This window comes from Rousettus aegyptiacus, unplaced genomic scaffold, assembly GCF_014176215.1.
Source record: "Rousettus aegyptiacus isolate mRouAeg1 unplaced genomic scaffold, mRouAeg1.p scaffold_m13_p_18, whole genome shotgun sequence".
Lineage (NCBI taxonomy): Eukaryota > Metazoa > Chordata > Mammalia > Chiroptera > Pteropodidae > Rousettus > Rousettus aegyptiacus.
This window is the reverse complement of record NW_023416293.1, coordinates 5,465,648-5,487,623: the sequence shown is the minus strand read 5'-3', so window position 1 is coordinate 5,487,623 and position 21,976 is coordinate 5,465,648. Positions and strand designations below refer to the sequence as shown.

At 53.8% G+C, this 21,976-nt stretch overlaps 2 protein-coding genes across 8 annotated transcripts in view; both read right to left on the bottom strand.

The window, feature by feature from the left end:
• Positions 1 to 1,233: 1,233 nt before the first annotated feature.
• On the bottom strand, positions 1,234 to 9,270 carry TLR5 (toll like receptor 5). Of its 3 annotated transcripts, none has more exons than XM_016122697.2 (3): positions 9,171 to 9,270; positions 7,110 to 7,261; positions 1,234 to 5,237 (listed from the first exon to the last, which is right to left on the bottom strand). In XM_016122697.2, the coding sequence occupies exon 3, from the start codon at positions 5,231 to 5,233 to the stop codon at positions 2,657 to 2,659; it is 2,577 nt and encodes an 858-aa protein (XP_015978183.2). In that variant the 5' UTR covers positions 5,234 to 5,237; positions 7,110 to 7,261; positions 9,171 to 9,270; the 3' UTR covers positions 1,234 to 2,656. The 3 variants fall into 3 exon arrangements, with proteins under 3 accessions (XP_015978183.2, XP_015978184.2, XP_015978181.2); XM_016122698.2 differs by lacking the exon at positions 9,171 to 9,270 and adding an exon at positions 8,665 to 8,711; XM_016122695.2 differs by lacking the exon at positions 9,171 to 9,270 and having other exon boundaries at positions 7,110 to 7,293.
• An 11,309-nt stretch (positions 9,271 to 20,579) lies between these two features.
• Positions 20,580 to 21,976, bottom strand: part of SUSD4 (sushi domain containing 4) — an 85,148-nt gene continuing 83,751 nt past the window's right edge. For all 5 annotated transcript variants that reach the window (XM_036235432.1, XM_036235430.1, XM_036235431.1 and 2 more), the window contains one exon: positions 20,580 to 21,577. In XM_036235432.1, the coding sequence (XP_036091325.1) occupies positions 21,549 to 21,577 (29 nt within the window). In that variant the 3' untranslated portion in view covers positions 20,580 to 21,548. The remainder of the gene's footprint in view (positions 21,578 to 21,976) is intronic.

The following is a 21,976-nucleotide window of genomic DNA, read 5'->3' as shown; positions in this document are numbered from 1 at the left end:
GATCGGAATTCTAAACAAATATCACACATCACCACAATCATGCATTTTTAAAAATAAAAACATTTCAGTGAACTGTCCCGAAATAATGCCAATATTATATCTTCAGAATTTAAGTAGCAAAACAGTATACCTGCATTGTTACACAGTGAAACCACAGTCCTGGTTTTATAAAAATGCTGACTTCTCTGTGTGTGCTCACGTGTGCACATGTACATCTGAATAAACATGCTGACCGCGTGTAAGAGCAGGAATCACGTCGTTAGCTGTAATCGCCTCACGGTGGGCCGGGGTGGAGGAGTTTTGCGGGACATGCCTTTGTAAATGGATTATGCGAGATTCTCGGCTTCTTCTTTATTATTTGTATTATTTTAATGTGAATGCTTTTAAGAGAAGCAATTATAATTATAGAAATTTCTAGATAGAAATCAAATCTATTTTCACGTCCCATTTACTTTATGGAACATGAAATTGTTAATTACATTTTAACAAGTCAGAATATTTTTTTTAAAAGTCTGCCTCCCAGGGTTTTCTGGGCTCTTGTATGATTTAAAGTGCTAGAAGCTTCTTCCCTGCAGTTGCTAGGCAATAGCCCTTTGTAAAGCAGTGAAGGACGGTAAAAAAAAGTACGCCAAATCCATCTAGTCGTGGGCTTTGAATTACAGGAATCAAATCCCCTTCGGAGAATAGCTTTTAAACAGAAACGCAAACCAGGGTAAATTTTAAAAATTGAATGTTTTTTGTTTATATTTCCATCTAGCTGTGGGCTTTGAATTACAGGAATCAAATCCCCTTCGGAGAATAGCTTTTAAACAGAAACTCAAACCAGGGTAAATTTTAAAAATTGAATGTTCCTTGTTTATATTTCACGAGGAAAAAGTTTATACAGAGACCAACTGAACAATTTGTGTTACAAAATCCCTCATGTATCGTTTGTTTGAGATTCCATTTATAACCATGAGGGTTGATTTCTATAAAAATTGCTTCTTTTTCTTAGAGAAAAATAGATAATCTCTAACAATTGAGTTTTATTTTTATCCTGTTGTTTTAATCAATAAAATACCAATCAATGAATGTGTGTGTGTGCACATACAGATGTATCAATGTACACACGTCAGAGACTTTTGCCAGTTCTAGGATTATGAGCCATTCATTGACTAAATGGCTAAAAATAAAGTAAAACTTTAAAAGTCATTCAGATCCACAAGATCTAAATATAAGAATGCTTATTTAATATACAGAATTCAACCCAGTTTGAGACAGATTTATTTCACTTTGCTAATACTGACTATAAAAAGCATTTTTGTTTTTTTTTCTAATTGCTTGAATCCTTATTTTAATGCTGTAATATTTTTTAAATGTACCTACTAATTAAATGCTCAAAAGGGGAAGCCTTTCATGAATCCTAAAGCAAAACAGAGAGACAGAGACAGGGACTCTGTGTGTGGGGGGGGGGGGGTGAGTATTGGGGGGGGAACCATGAGGGACAGGCAGTGACATTTGGGAGTGCTGAGTGCCAGGCCTCGGGCACTGCTCCGAGGGCAAGAGCTGACCCGAGGCTATGCCGGGCTTGGGGGAGGCTGTGCGTGAAGCCAGGGGGCAATTTTGGCACACCTTGGTTTACATTTTTTAATTTAAACTTTTTAATTTTAACATTTTTTAGAAAAAGATTTCCATCTCAAACATTAAAAATGAAACAGTAGGCAAACTATGCGTAGATTTCTTTCATGATAAAAAAGAAAAAAAATACAGTTTCCAAGAAATCTCGACCGCCTTCCGCAGGCTCGGGGCGGGCGCCCTCTGGTGGCCACTGCAGCAGCTGAGAGCGAGGTCTGAGAAGCCCTGCGGTCCTCGGCCACTTTCAGTTTTAGGGCAGCTGCACGAGGCGGATACAGTCACGCCCAGGACGAGAAAGTGGGGCCCAGCGAGGGCGTGTGACATGCTCGAGGTCACAGAGCCTACGACCCGCAGAACGGGAGCTCAAACCAGGCTCTGCGTCCAAAGGCGACGTTCCTGCCACAGCAGCCGGAGGAGTGGTCGATGATCGATCGAAAGGAAATAAAGCGGAGGTAGTCTGGCGCTAAGTCACGGAAGGTCTCAGACGCCAGGCTGAAGTAAAGGTCGCCTGTCAAACGCACCTGTACGCCCCACAGGGTGAGGTCTGGAGGAGGCGAAGGCGAGACCGTGCCGCGGCCACGCGAAACCTCGTTACTCTCGGCCCAGCTTCTTTGGGGCCACTTGCTGCCCCCCCCCCCCCAGACGGAGCGTGACCTGCACCGGGCAGTGGCACCGTCCTCCTGGCTGCGGTGGGGAACGCGCCTCTGTTCTGATCGTTTTCTCCTCCGAGTTTCTCCGCGGAGCACGGCGAGCCGGGAGTCGCTGGCCCACTCCCCTGGCCGCCATCTGTAACTCCTCTCGCCGCGTCCCTCCCACGCCTGGGAAATATTCTGTAGTGTTAGTAGAATATTCTAGATCTGTTACTTCCCATTTGGAGGTCAGCGAGACAAGACATCATGTCGTTATGAAAATCAAGAGCTTTATACTGGGTTCATAGCCGGAGAAAAAAATCCTTCAGAAAAGACCCCCAAACGGTAACTTAGTGCAGATGCAGAGTGGACGCCGCCTGTGGCTTGAGATCAGCCGGAAACTGCTCCTCCGACTACGAGACGGTTGCTATAGTTTGCAACTGAATGCTGTCATCTGTCTTCTTTTCCTTTTCTGTCTTTCGTATGTGTCGAGAGAGTTTGTCGAGAAACCAGCCGACGTCCTGCAGATCCTCCGGCCACCTCAGGTACTGCCGTTTCTGTACAAACGCCCTGATGGACTCGTGTCTCATGAGCTGGTACTGGGACAAGGACCCGACCACCACCATAATGAGGGCGCTGTTCAGGTAGGCCAGGGCCCTGCTCTGGGCATAGCTGAAGGCTTCGAGGCACCAGCCGTCCCTGAGGAAGTGTCTGCTCACCAGACACACGACCTTCCTGCTGCTCCGCACGGCGTCGTGGATGTTGACGATGTGGTTTTCCCCTGGCACGAAGTCTCTCTCTTCAAAGCACAGGTTAAATCTGTTCTGGGCGCTGTACTGAGCGTCCAGGTGTCTGAGCAAAGCGTTGTGCACCCACTCGAAGTCCTTGCTACTGAAGCACAGATAGGCATCGTATTTGTATGTGTCAGAGTCTCTTCCCAGGGTTCGGTCCTCGAATAGCAGTCCCTGGACCATCTCATAACAGATGAAACAAATACCCCGGAACTTCGCGACTGTGAGGACGGTCAAGAGGAACAGAACTAGAGTGACGGTGAATAAGACGAAAAGGGAGAACCTGAGGGACTTTAAGATTTCCTCTTCATCACAACCATCCATGGACACAGAGTAGAGGGACATCCCAGAGAGCGAGTTTGGGTACGTGCAGTATATGTCTGCGTGAGACCCAAATATAGTGACATTGGTTTGACTGAGCCACCGGATGAAAGTTCTGAGTCCACACTCACAGATGAACTTGTTATGAGTTATGTCCACGAAGCTAAGCGATGCAAATACGTCGGGATCAGGAGACAGGAGCTGGTTTCTGGATACATCCAGGATCTCTAAGCTAGGCGGCAAGTCGCCGGGGGAGAGGACCGTCAGCCTGTTGGAGCTGAGGCTGAGTCTCCTTAAGGCAGTCAGATCGCTAAATACTCCTGGCGGGAGAAAAGTCAGGTAGTTATTATTCAAATACAGGACCTGGAGACGGGAAAGCCCCTTAAAAACATCCCAACAGGAGCCGGTCTCCCAGGCGAGTTGCAGCATATTTTCTCCGAGGAAAAGCTGTTCTAAGCTGAGACTCTCTGAACGGACACGATTTTGGTTACATGAGGATAAGCGATTTTGATTTAAAATGAGAATCTGGAGATGAGGCACCTGGAGAAGGAAGTAGAGATTATCCAGACTTTCTAGCCTGTTCTCAGATAAGTGGATGAAGTTGGCTGTGAGCTCGATGGTTGGCAGAGTCGCCAGTTTATTGCCACCCAAGAAGATACTGGATATACTGGGAATAAAATAAATTGTTTTGAGGGCGTTGTCTCGGAGGTCCAAGGTGTTTAACTTTTCCAGGAATCTGAACGTCTCTTCCTGAATGATCCCGATGTGGTTCCTCTGCAGATCGATGTAGGCCACGTTAGTGAGTCCGTAGAAGTTAGAGTTGTAAAGCTCCCCAAGAAGGTTGTATGATATATTGAGAACCTGCAGACTGTCGAGTCCGTAAAATGCCTCACGTGCAATCTTGTTTATCTTGTTGTGGGCCATGTTCAGATCCTTCAGCTCTGAGAGGGTCTCAAAGAGTCGGAAGTTCAGGGAGAAGATAAACCCGTGCGAGAGGTCTAGCCGCACCACCGAGCTCCTGGCCAGGCCAGCAAACGTGCTCTGGTCAGGATCTTCGATGTTGTGGAAGCCAAACCCAGAACCCATAGTGTGGTAGCCAAGAACCAAGGAGGAAATCTGGCTTCCATTGATTGCGTTGCTAAAGCTCCTTGTAATGTCCACCGTCCAGCCGTTTCTGGAGACGTCCAGGGTTTCCAGGACCACGTCTCTGAACGGGTTCATGCACCTGCCCCAGTCCACCGAGACCCTGCTGTACAGGTTGTTAGCAGCGAGGCTCAAAAATGAGATCGTTTTCCCTCGGAGGGGCTTGAGCTCATGCTCACACACCGTGGGTATCTGGTTGAGGAAGAAATCGATGGACTTCAAGGAATTCAATTCCCCGAATGAAGGATGGAGGGAAAGGCTGCGAATCTGATTTATGGACAGGTCCAGGCGAGACAAAGACCCCAAATTTCTGAAATAACCATCTTGTAACACGGCATCGGAGAGACCGCAGGAGAACAGTCTAAGTTCAAACAGATGAGGCAGTCCCTGAAAAGCATCTGGATGCAAGAAGTCTATCTGACTTTTGCCCAAGTCCAAGATTCTAAGATTGGGCAGGTTTCTGAAAGCCTCTTTGTCGATAGTTAAGGATGAAAACTGAGTCCCGAGCTCCAGCAGCTTCAGCCGCTCCAGGAAGGGAAATGACGTGGCTGTGACCGTCTTGATATAGTTGAAGCTTAGCAGGAGGCTCTCAGTGGTATTGGGGACCTGGGGTATCTGGGTGAGGTTGCAGAAACGATATAAGGCCATCCGACCATCAGAGGAGCAGGAAGAAATTCCAAGCACGGGACTGGCCACGAGCAACACTCCCAGGAGAAGGTCAAGGTGACTGCCCATGATTCTACGGAGAAGAAGGAAGAATAAACACACAGGCCCGTAAGCGCGAGGCATTGCACAGGGGTCCTTAGAACGCAGGGAGTCCTGAGACGTGCCTGCTCTCCGAGGCCCTTCATTCCTCTGGCTCCATCGACCTGCCTGTTGACAGGTGTTCTGTCTGCTCTAGAGCAGCTCTGTCTGCTCTAGAGCACACAGAGCTGTCCTCACTCTCTTTGTGGCACTTAGGTTGCATTTCTACATGGTTCTTAATTGTTTTAAGGCCGTGGACCCCTTTGAGAACCCATGACAGCTCCGATTCCTCCAGAAATGCACATTTGCATCCTAAACCACGTTTTGCACCCAATTTCAGGGGGTTCCCTGACCTCCTGAGGCCCATCCCTGTCAACCCCACACTGAGAACCTTTAGTTTATAGATAACTAACAGCCACCACATTTTATATTCTACAAAAGGGCTTGGAAGATACTTTCTGTAAAAAGCCAGATAATAAAGACTTTATGTTTTGAGGTCCAAATGCCATAGTTTGGTGACCTCTGTTCTAGAAGAAAGAGAAGAGAAACTTCGATATCGTAAATGAGGATTTTAAGTGACTTCGGATCAACATAGTCCGATGTCGAACCACCAGGAAGCATCAGCAGTGGCTTCTCAGGACACTGCCCGAACCAGAGAATCAGCTTTTGGTGCAAAATCCGCCATTATTTCTCGCTTGCTTAAGGAAACAGACATCATTTATCCAACTGCTCCTCACCAGAAATGTGTTCCTTTTAGAAACCACTGAAAGGGAACAGTGAGAGAAGGAAATGGAATTTCTCAACATGCTGGCGTGATCCCGTGTTTCTCTTTTCTGCATTCACAAAAAAAAAAAAAAATTCTGTAAAAGCTTCTTCCCCTATCATCTCTAACATCATCAGGCGATGGACCCTCCAAACCACAAAACAACAAAACCAGCAGCGTCCAGGGGCCCTGATACTCTAGGCTGTGTGTTGCAAACCCAGATGGTTTAGGTGCAGGACGGCTTCTCTTCTGTCTGCTCATTATAAACTGTGTTTAAAGCATCTAATGGAAATAACTCCATCCAAGCGATTATTGGAAACAGCTAGCGCAACACATTTGAAATCCTCGGGAAGAGACAGCTCACCGAGGAGTTCCACATCTCTACCTGTCCTCAGGTTCAGGCGGCACTAATGTTCTCGATCAGAAAACTTCCATCTGAGGCTCCGATAGCCTCCCCGAATGCAACTCAGCTAAAGCAGGTGGCGTCGAAGGGCAAAGCCAACTGCCAGGAAAGACGAGCAACCGCAAGGTCAGGAGCAGGAGCCGACGAGCGCTGGGGAGCCCGCGGCTACAGGCCCTGCGAGCGGTGACCCAGCCCGTCTGCAAAGAGCTGCAAAAATCATTTGGATTGCGACCAAATTGGAAACAGCCGGATGGGTGGGGACACTGGGAAGAAAAACCTTCGTAAACTGTGATCCCTTGGACATTTCCAGAGAATGGAAATGTGAAGAGAGATTACGAAACGTTTGAGGACCGTCCTGGGTGGGGTCTGGAGTCTGTGCGGGGCCAGCAGAAGCATGGAGACCCCTCCGCAGGCGGATGAAGTCAGGTGGGGCAGCCGGGGCAGCCGTTGGCTTGTCTCGAGCTTCGTATTCGCCTCAGACCTCCCTCCTCTCCCTGGCCCTGCCTGTCACTCCCACGTGCCGCTCAAGACCAAGCCGCTCTGACGCCCTCTCTGCCTTCTCCAGCCCACACTGGCTGCTGCTTTGAACTGGCAGATCGCTCCACATGGTTTCACACTTAACGGGGCTCTGATTGTTTCCCAGGTGCTGGGTTTGTCCCCCGCACCTAAACCTGGAAGCTTCCGAAGGGCAGAAACAGTACCTCGGACTCGAGTTGGTCCCACAGAGCTGAACACACGTGGCCTGCACACTGGCGGCGGGAAGCGGGGGGGCTGCAAAACCAGCGCTGGGGAGCCCCAAGCTTCAGGCCCGGCTGAAGGTTTGGCTCTGACTTCTGCATTCTTTCCCACAGAGCTAAGAGTGAAACGGACACATCTGGATTCAGTAACTGTACATTCCAGCACTTTCTTGCTGAGTCTGGGAGCTCACAGAGACAAACAAGCAGGCCTAGTCTGATTTCAACTTTCCGCAACGCCAAACTTCCCTGTGCAGGGAGGTCAACAAAGGCAGCTCTGTGTGCTGGAGTCACCGTCCTCAGAAGCCCCCTGGGAAACAAAACCCAGTAGGGTCGGCTTTGCATTCAGACGAAGGAATGGAAATGCTCCGTGCTTGGCTCAGAGCTCTAATGCCCTGGGGGACAATCCTGTGGCTTCTCTTAAGATGGAAATACCAGTCAGGCAGATATGCATGGGCGTGGGTATACTGACTGTTAAAATATGTTTGGCTATTACTTTGGCCTGGGGCCCTCCTCTGGGGACCCCTGAGAACCTCCCCACAATCCCCCAAACCGGATCAGCACGTAGCTAACCACACAACTTCTCCCAAGGTCGGGCCCAGGGCCTTCCTTTTGACTGGCTTGTGCCTGGCCACGGTCTTCTGCCCTTAAGACCTCAGGTGATGCAAGTCAGGCAGTCCAGGAGACCTTGGACAGACTTGTTAGAGCTCAGCCCGGCTGAGCCCATGTGGGGCAAAGTGAGGGGCCACACGCCTGGCCAGGGCCTGGCTGCACCGGGCATCAGCAGGGCACCAGGCCCCCTGCCCGGCCACGAGGGGGGGGCGCATCCCAGATGGCCCTGACCAGATCGTTGCTCAGAAGTGGCTCACGGGGTGGACAGGTGTGTGCACACGGGGTGACCGCATAGCTAACGCCCGCAGGGAGAAAGCCCCGCCGGCCTCGGCCTTGCGGGGCCGCACTCCTCACCCCCAGGAGGACCAGCAAACCCTCCTTGCGTCCCTCGGCAGATGTCTTTAAACATAAAAGCCGCCAGAATTCATCTCGGACCCTCTGCCAGGCTGCCCTCCCTCGTGCTGTGGGGTGGGGGTTCCAGGCCGTCTGTGGAGCAGCTCAGGGGTGTCCGCGGGCCTGCAAGAGGTCGCCATCTCCCTCTTCCACGCGAGGCAGTGAAGCCACCTGCCCCTTTCCGGGGGGCGGGGACAAAGTGAAAACCACAAAGTCCGACAAGACTGTTCCAAGGCGGAGGTGCCAGTCACTCCTCAAAGTGGGGTTTCCCTGTGTCCAGCCTGCCGGGCCCAAGGTATCCACATGCTCCCCGTCCCCTACCCCAAACGAGGGGCCCCCGCGGGCAGAGAGCGCGGTGCAGGGGGAGGAGCTGGAGGAGCTGAGCACAGCCCGGGGCGCCCCTGGCGGGGAAGACGCGCCGGACGCCGCAGGCAGCTCGGACCGCCACTCGGGCGCCCGCCCTGTCCCCTGCGGGGGGCGCGGCCCTCGCGGGTCTCGCCCGCAGCAGGGCGCTCACCTCCGGGGAGGGCTCCCCGCGTCGCACGGCGTCCGCTCACGGCTCCCCGCCGCCTTAAGTCGGGGCTCCGGAAGGTCCCGCAGGCCCCGCCCCCCGGGGCAGGCCCCGCCCCGCCGGCCAGGTAACGTCTTCGCGCTCTCGGGCCGATGGGCGACCTCCGCTTCCAACCCTGCGGCTGTGCCGAGGAAGAATAAAGGGGTCCCGTGGGGTTGGGGGGAGGGAAGCTGGGTGCACGGGAAACCCCGGATCCGAGGGGAAGCGACGGGGAGAGGCGTGCAGAGCCGCAGCCTCCGTGGGACCCCAAACGTCGTGGAGCTCGCCAGGCCAGCACCGCCCCTGCCCTTCCTGTCTCCTCGGGCGGGGGCGAAGCCCCCCGAGGACCTGGAGCCCTGTTATGGCCGCCCACAGCCCTCCCCCGGGGTGGCGCCTGGCTTTGGATATCAATTCCAGTCCCTTGGCTCCAGGGAGTCGTGTCAGGCGCGGAAGGATCCTCAGGTACTGCCTACCTGGCCTTGTCTTTGGACAGATGAGGTCACTGGGGAGGTGGCAACTTCCACCTGAATGGCCAGGACATCTTAGGGTCTTCTCCACCTGTGGCCCTCGAACGAGCTTCCCGTTCTCTGTCCGCGGTGTGTCGGGAAGGGGCTGCGGATCGCAGTCTTTGCAGGGCAGGGCTGAGGGGCCGTCGCTGGCTTTTTGTTCGGTAAAATCCGGCGCCACGTTCAAATCCAGTTTCTGACGAGCGTCTCCCCGTAAATATTTGTTGGCAAATGAATGAACGAATGATATTAGTGGTCTTCATTTTAAAGGAAAAAATTAGAACACAGTAACCTTGTAACATAAGCATTAGTGACTATTCGCAATAATAATAATAATAATAATAATAATAATAATAATAATCTAACAACCAAAACAAGATTCAGGAAAGTACAGCTATACGAAGGTTTATTATGTATTTCTTAGAACTAACCAGGCATTCGACCACATATTAAGCTTCCACTATAGACTCTGTGCTTCTTGCCAGGAATACAAATCTGGGTAAAATCTGGCTTTCAGGATAAAGGAGCTCGCAGCCCAGTAGGGAAGGTGGACAGGTAAACAAAGGATTATAATACCGTTTGACAAGTGCAACAATCACAGATGTACCTCACTGCGCCCGGAAGCCCCCGCGTCCGTCCGGGACTCGATGTCCCTGCTCCAAGGGAAAAGGTGATCATTTCGTCAGCTGGGCAGGGCCGAGGAAGAACATCCCAGGCAGAGGAAATGGCCTGCAGAGGGACGGAGGGGAGAGGGAGGAGGGTGGCTCCCCTGAGGAACTGCCACCGGTTTGGTGTAAAAGGGGAGCATGTGTGGGGGGGGTGGGGGGTAGAGGCAGGATCACGGGGGACATGCAGGTATGCTCTGCTGAGGACTTGGGACTTCGCTCTGGCTGCCTGTGGGGCTGGGGACCCACTGGGTGGCCGTAAGCAGCGGAGTGGCATTCTATTCTGTTCTAGTTTCTATTTTATTCTATAATTTAAAATAAAAACACTGGGCATTAAGCAGTAGATTTGTCCCCTGGCCTAACACTTCCTTCCCTCTCTGCCCCCACCACCATGCAGCCCTCGGGTTCGAAAGGCCAGGCCCAGGCCCCTTGAGGGTTAGCTTTGGGCCCAGATGTCCCTGGGGTACACATTCTGGGTCCTAGGCATCCCATAATACTCTGGAGCTCTCGCTCTGCAGTCGGAATCTTACTTTCCAAAACTGTATTAATGCCCATTGCGTTAGGGGCCCAACCACGCTTCCTACATTCACGGCCTCCACGTCTCCTGGCAGGTGCTCACGCCTGCCTTACAAACGAGCGGGAGGAGCGAAGTCACTGGCCGAAGAGAGAGGACTGACTGATGGTCAAGGCCAAGGCATCCCGAATGCTCTCAAGGGAGCCCACGAATAAGAGAAACACAGACAAACAAGTAGAGCACCGGCCAAGCCAGAGTGCACAACACGACCGAGGGCTCGGTCCCCAGAGAAAGTGTTTTACTGCAGTCGGAACGGCCACATGCAAAAATGGCTCCCACAAACCAGAAGGCGGAGCAGGCAGCCATGGCCGCTGCTCAGAGCCCTGGCCCAGCAAGACCACGAGAAGCAGCCGTTGCTGTGTGTGGGCTCTCTCTCAGGCAGGTGGATTTTTTTTTTTTATAAAGACTTTGTTTTTAATCTAGAGAAGCGTGTAAAATTACAGTCTTGGGGACGCTGACAGCTCGGTGGACCAGGAAAGAAACTCCATCCACCTTTCGTGTGCATGGCAGGGTCGCTGAGCACCTGTACGCTGAGGAAGGAGACCGGCAAGAGGCTGTGCATCTGAGGAGGAGGGGGGAGCCTTCTCACCACTGTCCTCCCTCTGCCCTGAAATCACAGCAGCGCGACAGGCATTAAAGGAAGAGCGGGCAGGGCCTGGGAGAAGCTGCAGGGTCAGCGAGGAGGGTGCAGGAGGCCGATAAGGTGGAGATGATGCAGGTGAACAGGTGGGCCCAGAGAGGAGTGGGGAAGCCCTGGGGTGTGTGCATGCGTGCGTGTGTGTGTGTGTGACAGAGAGAGAGGACCCTGTGACAACCCATTCGTACTTCAGCCGTCTCTCCTTTTTTAAAACCTGATCCAATTGGATTTTCTCTCCGGCGTAGAGGCTTGTGCACCCTGCTCCCAGCCAGTCTGCCTCCAGCCTCATCCTCTGGGCTACTACACACTGCTTTAACACCCTGCGCCTCCCTGGCCAGGGGTGGAAGGATGATTAGGCCTCCTGGTCCCAAGGAAGGGGCGCCAGAAATGACTAAGCCACGTCTTCTGGGAGGAGGGACAGCCTCCCTCATCTCCCCTGTCCGGGATGACTCAAAGGCCTGCCTCCCGGAAGCCATAAATGGACTGAAGAGGTGGTCCCCAACCTTTTGAGCACCTGTCTCCCATGAGAATCTAATGGCTGAGGATCCAAGGCGGAGCTGAGGCGGTGATGCTGGTACTGGGGAGGGGCTGCAGATACAGATGAAGCTTCGCTCCCTGGCCCACTGCTCACCTCCTGCTGTGCGGCCCGGTTCCTAACAGGCAGCAAGACAATCAGCGACCCCAGGGATTGGAAACCCTTGGACTAAAAGGTTTGCAAGGTTCCTGCATATTATGGGATTCTGACTTAACTTCCACAGTCCCCTTTGCCACCTTCCGCCTCCTGCCCCCAGCCCCTCCCTCACTGTCCGCCGGCCAGGCCATTCACCTGGCTTGGAAGTCCCCTCTGTGGGTCGTCCTGTGGGTCGTCGTGGGGCCGCTGAGCCCTGTGGCCAGCCAACGCGTGGTGTGTCTAAATCTCTTGGGGGGTGTGGTACCGCAGACGCCTTGAGGTTGGACTTCCACAACTGTCAGAGAATAGATTTCTGTTGTTTTAAACCCCCAAGTCCGTGGTGATTTGGTACTGCAGCTCTAGAAATCGAATACAGCACAAACAACTGAGATAAAATGGAAATAAGACAATTAGAAATAATAATCCTAAGGTAAAACGCGTGGGGAGTATGGTGTTTCTATGAAATGGTAAAATCAGGCATTTCCAAAATGACCCCAGTTTTCTGCTGTTTAAAATTTTCTAACCACAAATAATGTATGAGCTTCATACTGTTGCAAAGAAAATAGAAATGTGACTTAAGCGTCAGCATTTATGTAGCCAATTTAATAGATGTTTGGCAGTTCTGGCATGTATCTGACAGGGACATATTATTTTTCCTCCAAGAAGTTGTTGAAGGTGGATAGAAACTACTTAAATATGATAAAGACTATTTACTAAGAACCAAGACCAAATATTTTACTAAATGGAAAAATGCCAAAGTCATTTCTATTAATTCAAGAACAAGCTACATGGCCTGCTTCACCATTATGGATCAGCATAATGACAGGAAATGAGCTAAGTGCAATAAATATGGGAAAGGAAGAGAAAATGTATTTGCGATGGTTGGACGTATACCTAGACAACCTAACAGATTTTAATAAAATAAGAATAAAATTGGTAAGAAAATTTAGAAAGGGAGATGGATAACTAGAGAGAGGTTTACTCTATGATAGCAATAAACATTTGGGGAGAGAAATAGAAAAACAGCCCATTCATAATACCGATGAAAACTACAAAATTCCTAAGAATGGATTTAACAATAAAAAGCATGCTATCCGTACAAATAAAATGATAAAACTGTATTCAAGGACATAAAACAAGACCTCAACAAATGGAGACACACAAGACCTATTTCTGAGTGGAAAGACTTAATATCGGAAAAATGCCCAGCCTCAAAAAACTACTATATAATTTCGATGCCTTTGTAATTAGAATCCCACTTCTAAGAACTGGATACAGTAATTTTCAATTTTATGTGAGTAAAATAATATTATATTTTCAATGTTCAGAGAATAAAAGTGAAGAGAATTACAAACGAGAGGGGACCAGGGTTAATAAGCAATAAAAGTGAGACTCCAGAGATCAATATCTGCACGGCATGATGATTGGAACCAACCAAAATGACCAGAAAACAGAGCAGAGAGACTGGAAATACACGCAGGTAACAGAGAAACCATCACTCTTTCAGAATGTCAGAACGGAATTTGGAGGCATATTTGTAAAGCCTCGTGAGGGGACGCCTTTTAAACAGGAGGAGAATCCCGGAAGCCATCAAAGAAGAGGTAGAGCTACCCTGACTATCTAAAAATTAAACATTTTACACACTAAGAAAAATCCTTTAGCAAAATCAAAAAGCAGATAATTGTTTAGGAAATTTTAAATTAAAAAAAAGTACATTTCCACAGATGGACAGATAAAGGATTAATATCTCTCGTGCTGAAATGTAAATCAATTATATTTGTAAAAGATATGTTTAAAAAAGGTAGCAAGAAAATGGAAAGGGACGATGAACCACCAATTTGCGGAAGAGGCGATCCAGGCTCCCAACCACCACGAGAAGGGACGCACCCTCGTCAGAGAACACGGATTGAGCAGATGAGGTAAGGTTTTAGGGTGATCACCTTGTCCCCGTTGGCCCCGGACCCTCCCAGTTTTGAAAGCCTTCAGCCCTGGGCACAAAGGGACAGTTGCTCTGGAGAGAAGGCAGAAAAGCCTGCTACGGAATTTGGGCTTTGCCTGGATCAAGAGCGTCCCAATGAGATGTGGTTAACCCAAAACAGGGGGGGAAAGAACACAGATCTGGGGTCCTCAGATTATGGGGGTGTAGGGTTCCCATTCAGGAGAAGTGGGAGAGACCTCCTTCTGGAGAGAACAGACCAATTGACGTGGTTATATATAACCTGAGTCAGTCCCTAAATACTCTCTGTGACAATTGACACGAATGTCTTGTTATTTGTAAAGAATTCCTGGAAGCATTGCTTACTCATTCATTCATTCCTCCAACTAAAAGGCCCAAAGCTGGGCGCCAGGGGATTCGACCGGGCCCTGCCTTCCAGCAACTTCCATCCTAGAGGACACAGTACAGGAGGTAACACAAAACGGGGCGAGGCCTCTGACAGGGGAGGGGGGCTCTGGGCACAGAGGGCAGGAGCCATGCTTAGCAATGCCTAAATTGAGATTTGAAGACTGAACCGAGTTAGCCAGGCCAAGGGGAGGGGCGGGCGGGCAGCGTGCATGGTGGCCTGGGCTCCGGGGCACGTGTGTTCGAGGACCTAGAAGGGAGTTTGGGGGCAGCGTGGAGTGCGAGGAAGAGCAGAGCCGGGTCTGGCTGCACAGGGCCCTGTTGGGTGAGAGAAGATTGGGCCACATTCTGTGGGGGACAGGAAGCCCAGGGGAGCCTGAGGCAAACACGGTAAGGCTGGTTCTTCATCTGGCCAGGAGGTGTCGCTCAGGTAGCAGACTGGCTCTCGGCCCGGCTCCCCTCGGCCTTGCTGGCTCCCAGTGCTGGCCACCGAGGGGCATCATCGGTCTCAGGAAAGCGCCATCCCCCAAAGAGCTGGACCCAGCCCGACGCCTGCTCGACGTGGGTTCAGGCTGGGTTTAACTAAGTGTAACGTTACCAGTTCGATTTAAGAAGACCTAGTAGGTCCACACGAGGAGCCTGGAGAAATTCGCGTGGAAGGGTGGGTAGGGGCACCGCTTAGAATTTAGAAAATCGGAGATCGCGTGAGAAATTTAAAACAAAACAATACAAACAAAACATCTCCAAACACGAGACAGTACATACACTTTGGGGTTATGTCTAAGATTCTGGACGAGCCACGTGTCGGGTGGCTGAGCTTCCGTCCGAGGGTCCGGACCTGCCTGGAGGGACAGAGGGTGACAGGCACTTGTGCCTTTGGGGGTAAAATGACACGTATATGTGATCCGCAGAAGAGGCGACGCGGCAGGCGTGACGTGGACTTTGCGAAAAGGCGACTCGCCCCCGTGGAGGAGAAGGACGGTGCTTCTGGACAAAGGCCGGAGACCGCACGGCATTGTGGTTTCAACCCTCCGGGCTCTTCCTTGAAAATACCATTCAGCCAGTGACTCCCTTTAAGAATAACAACAACTACCCAGGCCCGAACCCCCATTCATGTGCGAAACACCGCGTCAGGCGTCTAACATTCGCTGTCTGCTCCGATCCTTACAACACACCCTCCATGCAGGCGGTGCTCTCGGCATTTCACGGATAACAAAACCGAGGTCCAGCGGGGTCAGGGGACCAGCACGAGCTCACGCGGCCAGTGAGAGGCAGGGCTGGGGTGGACGTTCGGGTTTCCTCGTTCCCAAACCTGTGCTTTTTTCACTCGACTACAGACTAAGTGACAAGGGCTGCTCTGGGGCTCACGACAGCGTGTGAGACCCCGCAGTACCGTCTCCGAATCCAGAGCTCAGGCCCGAAGGGAGGAGAAATCGAGCCAGTTGGGGTGGAAACCCCGGCCTTAGCCACGGAGGCTTTGGAGCTCGGCTTTTAAGGCCACGTCGGCGGGGGGAACACACGGGGACCAGGGGCGCGGATGACAGACTCTCCCATCTCATCCTCACGGACCTCTAACGGAATGTCGCGTTCCCTTCGCAGTCACGTCGGCGGTCAACCACACCATCAGTGGTACACTGTCACCGAAAGAAACTACGGATGCTTCCATACCACACGACAGTGATCTCAAAACACCGAGCGCGCGGCAGGTCTCCGTTTTTACTTACGGTATTTATGAGTCTAGCCGCGGGACCTGTCGATTTAACGTGCTAAGAAAAATATATATATAACTGCGTTACATATCAGTTTTAAGAAATGTTTTGATCACTGTGCTTCCTTATAATCCGTTGGTTTAATTTATTTTATGCATCTAAAAAATGTCGTCTGACCAGGGCGGCCTAGGCCTCACCTACGTCAAAGGGTCCAGCGATGCGGTGGCCTCGGAGCCTGACTCAGAGCAGGGGGGCGGAGCCGCACCCAGACGGTGTCGTTTGGCAGCCGTGGGACCCTAGCCTCATGGAAGGTCCCTCCTCGGTCGGGGTTTGTCAGCTCGGCTGGACTGGCTGACGTTGCGGGGCCGCGTCATGCCCTGCGGGGTGTTCGGCGGCATCTCCGGCCTCCGCCACTGGATGCTCCACCCCATGCGACAGCCCACGGTGTCTCTGGACTTTGGTTGCTAAAGCCGCCCCGATGTACGACCAGCACACTAGGTGGTATCAGAGGGATTGACAGCGGCGTGCCTCAGCGCCTGAGCGCTCGGACCATGAGCCGTTGTGTTTTTTAAACTCCTGTTTTTGTTAGTAAGTTTGGGGTCAGGAGGGACGGGTTTCGTGGCCTGAGATCCCACAAGGAAGTCCTCTCTGCAGCGGCTGGCTGCCCTCACTGGTAATCGTGACGGGGACTCAAGGGAGCCTGGCCCTGGCGAGCCCTCGGGCGGGGACAGAGTAGGGACTTACGCTGGCTTGGAGGCTGCAGCGTGGCTGAAAGATAGGGGGGCCAGGGTAACCCCAGAGAGTCGGGAGCCCCAGGAACGCCTCCCCCAACCTCAGAGCAGCCTCACGGAGCCACGAGGACAGCGGGGACACAGCCGCCCACAGACAGTGCGGCGGGGGCGGGAGACTCGGGAAGCGGTCACGGGAAAGGCCGGAGGACCGGGGGCAGCTGCCGTTGCTGCGCATGTCCTCCAGGAGGCGCTGTTCTCGGCCGTCTCAGTCGCCGTCGTGTTTCATCCTTCCAGCAAACTCCAAGGCGGGTGCTGTCACGTCCTTGCTGCACAGGTGAAGAGGTGAGGCTCGAATGTCAGTGACCTTGCCTGACATCACTTCTGTAAGTGACAGCTGACAGTTAAAGCCCGCTCTGTTGAATTTCAATGTCCAGTAGACTTAATGCCCAAGTGCCTCCTCCAGGCCCCCAGAACCCCCAAAGCTGGTATTGCTAGACCAGCATTAGGGGCCCATGAGGACCCTGGGGCCTGGAGGGGTCCCCCCAGAGACGCAGTGGCAGCCGCAAGCTGAGTTTGGATGTCCCCGACTCCACAAAATCAAGTGGGCTCTCAGAGCCGCCGACTCCTCCCCATCACCCCAGGACGTGTCTGCTTCAAAGCTTTCAGTGGCTCCTCACTCTCCTCAGGGGGCCCCTGACACCCCCTGACCGTGGCGCCCAGGCCCCCCGTTCAGCTCCTTCTCCCCCCCCCCCCCCCCCCCGCTGCCCGCATTTCCCTCCCTTCACTCGCTCTTCGCCCGGCCCCAAGGCCCGGAAGCACAGAACGCTTCTCCATTCCCACCGCTCCCCCGGGTCTCCTGTACCTGCCTCCGGGCACCCCCACTCTGCCTGCTTCCAGCTCGGCTCCCGCTGTCTGCGGCCAGCCTCTCCCGGGGCTCGGGCCTGGGGCCGGGGTCCCGTGCTTCGCCGCGCCCCGTCCGTAGCCGTCTGTTTTCCAGCCCTCGCTTCCCACGGGACTAGAGAGGGCGGGCGGGGTCTGGCCCACACCAGGTGCTTAGTAATATTTATTGACTGCAACAGGGTCTATAAATGTTTCTTACAGGCTCCAGCAGAAGATCTTCGTCTCCTTGTCCCCTCAGGCTCTGCCCCATCGCTCTTGCCCCAAACTCTTTCCCTGTCTGCTGGCGTTTGCTGTCCTTTATCCCACGGCCTCGGAGGGCTCGGGGTTCCCCTGGGCCGTGAACACGTGGGTGAGGCTCTGACTGTGGCAGGTCCGTGCCTCCCACTCAGGGCCCTGGGCCACCCGCACTGTGCACTGCTGGTCCCCGAGGACTGATTCCTGCCCGGCGTGGAGACGGCGTGGCCCGCCGCGGCCGTGTTGAGTGACGCGTCGTGATTCCAGGGCCAGCCCGCCCGGAACCCTCCCTCGTCGACAGCGAGCACTGCTCCCGGGGGCGTCTTCACCGTGGACTGGCCTTTTTATCGCCTTGGAAATGCATGGACGTTAACTTTTATGCTTTAAATCCAAAACGGATGATAAAACTAGAGGAGTGCGTTGGCGCCAATCCCCAGGGCCGCCTGTGGGGAGGATCCGAGTCCTTCAGAGTCCTTGGCGAGACTTCTGAGGTTGCCCTGCCCTCCCCGAACAGAACTTCCTGTGGCTTTCAGAGAGGGCTGCGTGGGAGGGAGGGCCGACCTCCAAGGTCAAGGATCGACAACGTCCCTCTGGGCCTGAAGAAGCCAGGAAGGGGCTCCTGGAGAGATGTCCGAGGGGAGCCGGCAGAGCAAGGCCGTCCGCTTGGGGCAGCCCCAGACAAGTCCCATCTGCAAACGCATCCAAGAGCGGCCGGTCACAGGCGACTTGGGACCCATGCCTGAGTTAATCACCCACGTGACACCCTCTTTCACACTGGATGGTGAGTGGAGACCAGCTGCTATCAGATGCCTGCTGTGCGCTGTGCATGACAGCTGTCATCCTCACCACAGCCCGGGGAGGGTGGCAGAGGTGAACCATCTCTAATTTCTGCATAACGAAATCAAGGCCCGAGGGGGCGATGACTTGTCCAGGCACAGAGCCGCCAATGGCACAGGCAGGATTCGCACCCAGGCAACAGCCCGCGGCAAAGCCCAGGCTCCCCTGGCTGTTGCCCTCCCTCTGTGGGGGACACCCGGGGACCCAGGCCCCAGGGAGGGGCTGCCCCACACAGCTAGGCGTGGAGGGCAGGAGCAAGGGAATGGGAGAAGCCTCTGGGGCCCGCAGGCTGTGGCCCGTGAGCCTTTGCATCTGGCTCCCACCGTCCTGGCCTGCGGTGTGGCCAGGGACTAGGAGGCAGGCTGTCCCTGCTCCAGTGGCTGGGATGCATGCAGCCAGGTGGCGAAGGCTCCAAAGATCCCACAGCAGCAAATCACAACCTTGCAGTTAAAACGAGCTCCATGGGAGTGAAGCGTGACGACGTCCTGTGACTTCCGCTGGGGAGCAAACCCGCCAGACGACGCGGAAACACCTCCTCAGGTAAGCAGCTCAGGCCGACCCCGGGGACGCCCCGCCGGACCGCAGGCTCCCGGCCTTGGCCTGAAGGCGCTGCTGTCCCGGGCACAGAAAGCACCTTCGTCAAGCGTCGGCTCCCCCTCCCCGCTGGGGACACGCCCCAGCATGTCCTGAGGCGGGGGGCCTCCTGGGACTTAGAAATGAGAAGGGAGTCGGCATCACGTGTTTGGGCTGGCACAAGGATGCTTTTCTGCCACACCGGCTCACTATAATGAAAAAATAAATAAGTCGCTGTAAATAATATTTGTGAGTGAGAAGCCAACGTGGCCACAAAGTAAGGGACCAGGGGGGATCCAGGTGATTCTGCTAGCCGTTGTCCGACGCTGCCTCTTGGCAGACAGGTCCTTCGCACTGGCCGCCATCTTTAGAATGATGTCGACAGCGATACCTGGGCGGTATGGCACCTGGGATACCTGTCTCGCAGGTGAGGGGCTGGGCAGACATCCGCGTGCGCAGTGGGCTCGCAGGTGAGGGGCTGTTGCTCTTTGGGAGGGAGAACGTCTTCTGCAAGGAGGTGAGGCCAGCCTCAGAGGCAGTCTCGCAAGCCTCTTCCCACCTGCCTGGTGAAACACGAGGCACTTACCTGGTCTCTGGGAGACGCTGTCCACGTAGGGGCCATGGAAAGGAGGACAGGGGTGAGCATGGAGAGGTGCTGAGGACTGGCCCAGCTGGGACCCGAGAGGCTGCCTGGGGGACGCAGCCCGCCGTGGGTGAGCCCTGGACCCCCGCGCACCTCACTCCCATCCAGCCACCCCTCTCCGAGCGGGCCGGGTGGCGTTTAATCACAAACACTCATGAAAACCAGCTCCGACTCTGGAGCCCGTGATGCAAAGTTGTGCCAGTGGCCGGCGCGGGAGGCCGTCGGTGAACAAAGTCGTCATCACCGCGCACTGCTGCCCAGGCGCTCGGCAGGCTGGTGCCCCCGGGGCCGCCGCCCTGGGGCCAGGCCAGGCAGCCGCCTGCCGCTTACCTCGTCCCGCCTGAGGCGCTCTCGTCCCCAGAGGCACCTGGCACCTCCGTCACCTCCTCCTCACTGCCCCGCCCCGCCCCCCCCGCCCCCCCCGCCCCCACTCCGCTGTGAAAGTCACGCTCCCACCTGACGTTTCCTTTTTAATTTTGAATCAGTCTGTGTCAAGGAAAACAACAACAGGACTTGATGACACGGCCGGCTCTCACGGCTCTATCCGCACAGCGGCTTTACGGATCGGAGTTTCGTTTCTATTTCTATTTGTCTGAAACCCGGAGGAGGAAAGGAATCAACTCCACGGATGAACGTGTGTTTGAAGAGACGCTTTGGGGCTCGGGGAGATTTTTTTTTTTTTTTTTTTTAGCAATCATTCTCTTAGGAGCGACACCCAGGGCACCTTGGAGACCGCGCTGTGGGGACCGAATGCAGGATGGGTGAGCGAGGCGCCCAGGGCCCCGGAGGCGAGGGCCGAGCTCGCCGTCTTTGGGCTGGGCGGCCAGCCTGCAGACCGCAGGAAGAAATAAGAGGAACGGAGATAAATCCAACCTCAGGCTTTATTTGGAGGAGGAATGTGTTTACAGAAACAATTTCTGTTTCGGAAAATAAAATATGACGGAGTCTGGGAGTGAGGGCGACAACCGTAGGGAACTGGAGAGGGCTCGTGACCCCGGGATAAATCGTCGAGTGGGATCTTTTTAAAAGGCCGACAGGGGACGTTACCTCGGGCCACTTCCTCCACCATGAGATGCATTTGAGCACACTCCGACCGATCTGCAAAGTCCAATGCCGCGGATCCAGGCGCTAGACCGTGAGCACAAAACCAACGCTATTTCACCGAAGGACGGTGCGGAGTCCGTGACCTCTACTTTTTGAAGAAACTTCCAAAAAGCAGAGTCTGCATGAGTCTTTCCTCTGAACTACCTGCCACCTCCCGCAAGGTTCACCCTCTGAGCAGAATTACCAGATGGAGGAAGGCGGTCCAGGAGTCCCGCGGGAGCCTTCCCTGCGGGAGCCGCCAGGGGTCGCTCTGCAGCTCTTCCCGCAGCTCGCCCCAGACTCGGCAGAGGCTGAGCCGCCCTAATGTGGCTAATTTGGCGTCCAGGGACCGTTGGAAGCAGATCTTAGAAGCGAATTTACATAATGTGACGTGCTTTCAGAGCGGGCAGGTAGCACTCATGACATAAGTCAACGGGACGCGGCATCCGGCGGCATGTGCCTGGAGCTGTCTCACGTTCCCGGACACGAGACACACCCGGCCCCGTGGTCCAGGACCGCGTGGGGGCGGGGGGGATCCCCCCATCCCTTTGTGTCCCGCCCGTCTTGGCAAATCCTCGGGTAAACGCCGCGGATTGTCGGAGTTTGTCACCCGCCGTGGAGTCCATGATGTATGACGTGAGTCGCTGTCCCCACGAAGACAAATCGGAGCACTTCCCCGTCGCCCTCGCGCCAAGGTACAAGGTTCCCGTCCCCAGAGGGGCAGTAGAATCAGGAGGACCTGGCCTGGCTACGCATCTTCTTCCATGAGAGGAATCTCTGTAAGAGAAGAGACGGATGTTATTTAGTTCGCCGAAAGACACGGCAGCGGTCCGTAATTATGAGCTTTATTAGAGTTCCTGCGACTCCTGAAATCAGCGAGGAGAAGAAAATGTGAAGTTCCAGACACCGGTCAATAGTCAAATAAGCCGCCTCCCCCATACAATATTGGCTGGAAAATCTCAGCCCCAGCTCATGAAAACTAACGTGTCAGGTTGTAACCATGTGCCTCGATGGTCGCACACACCAGGAGGTCACAGATCCAGGGGCAGAGAGGCAGCAAGGAACTCGGTGGGGACCCAGGGGGCCCCGTTTCTGCACCGTTATGTTCACTTACTGTCGCTGCAAGCGGGAATCATTATCTCATGTGTGAAGTGGGGCTGATACCTCCCTCCCCTG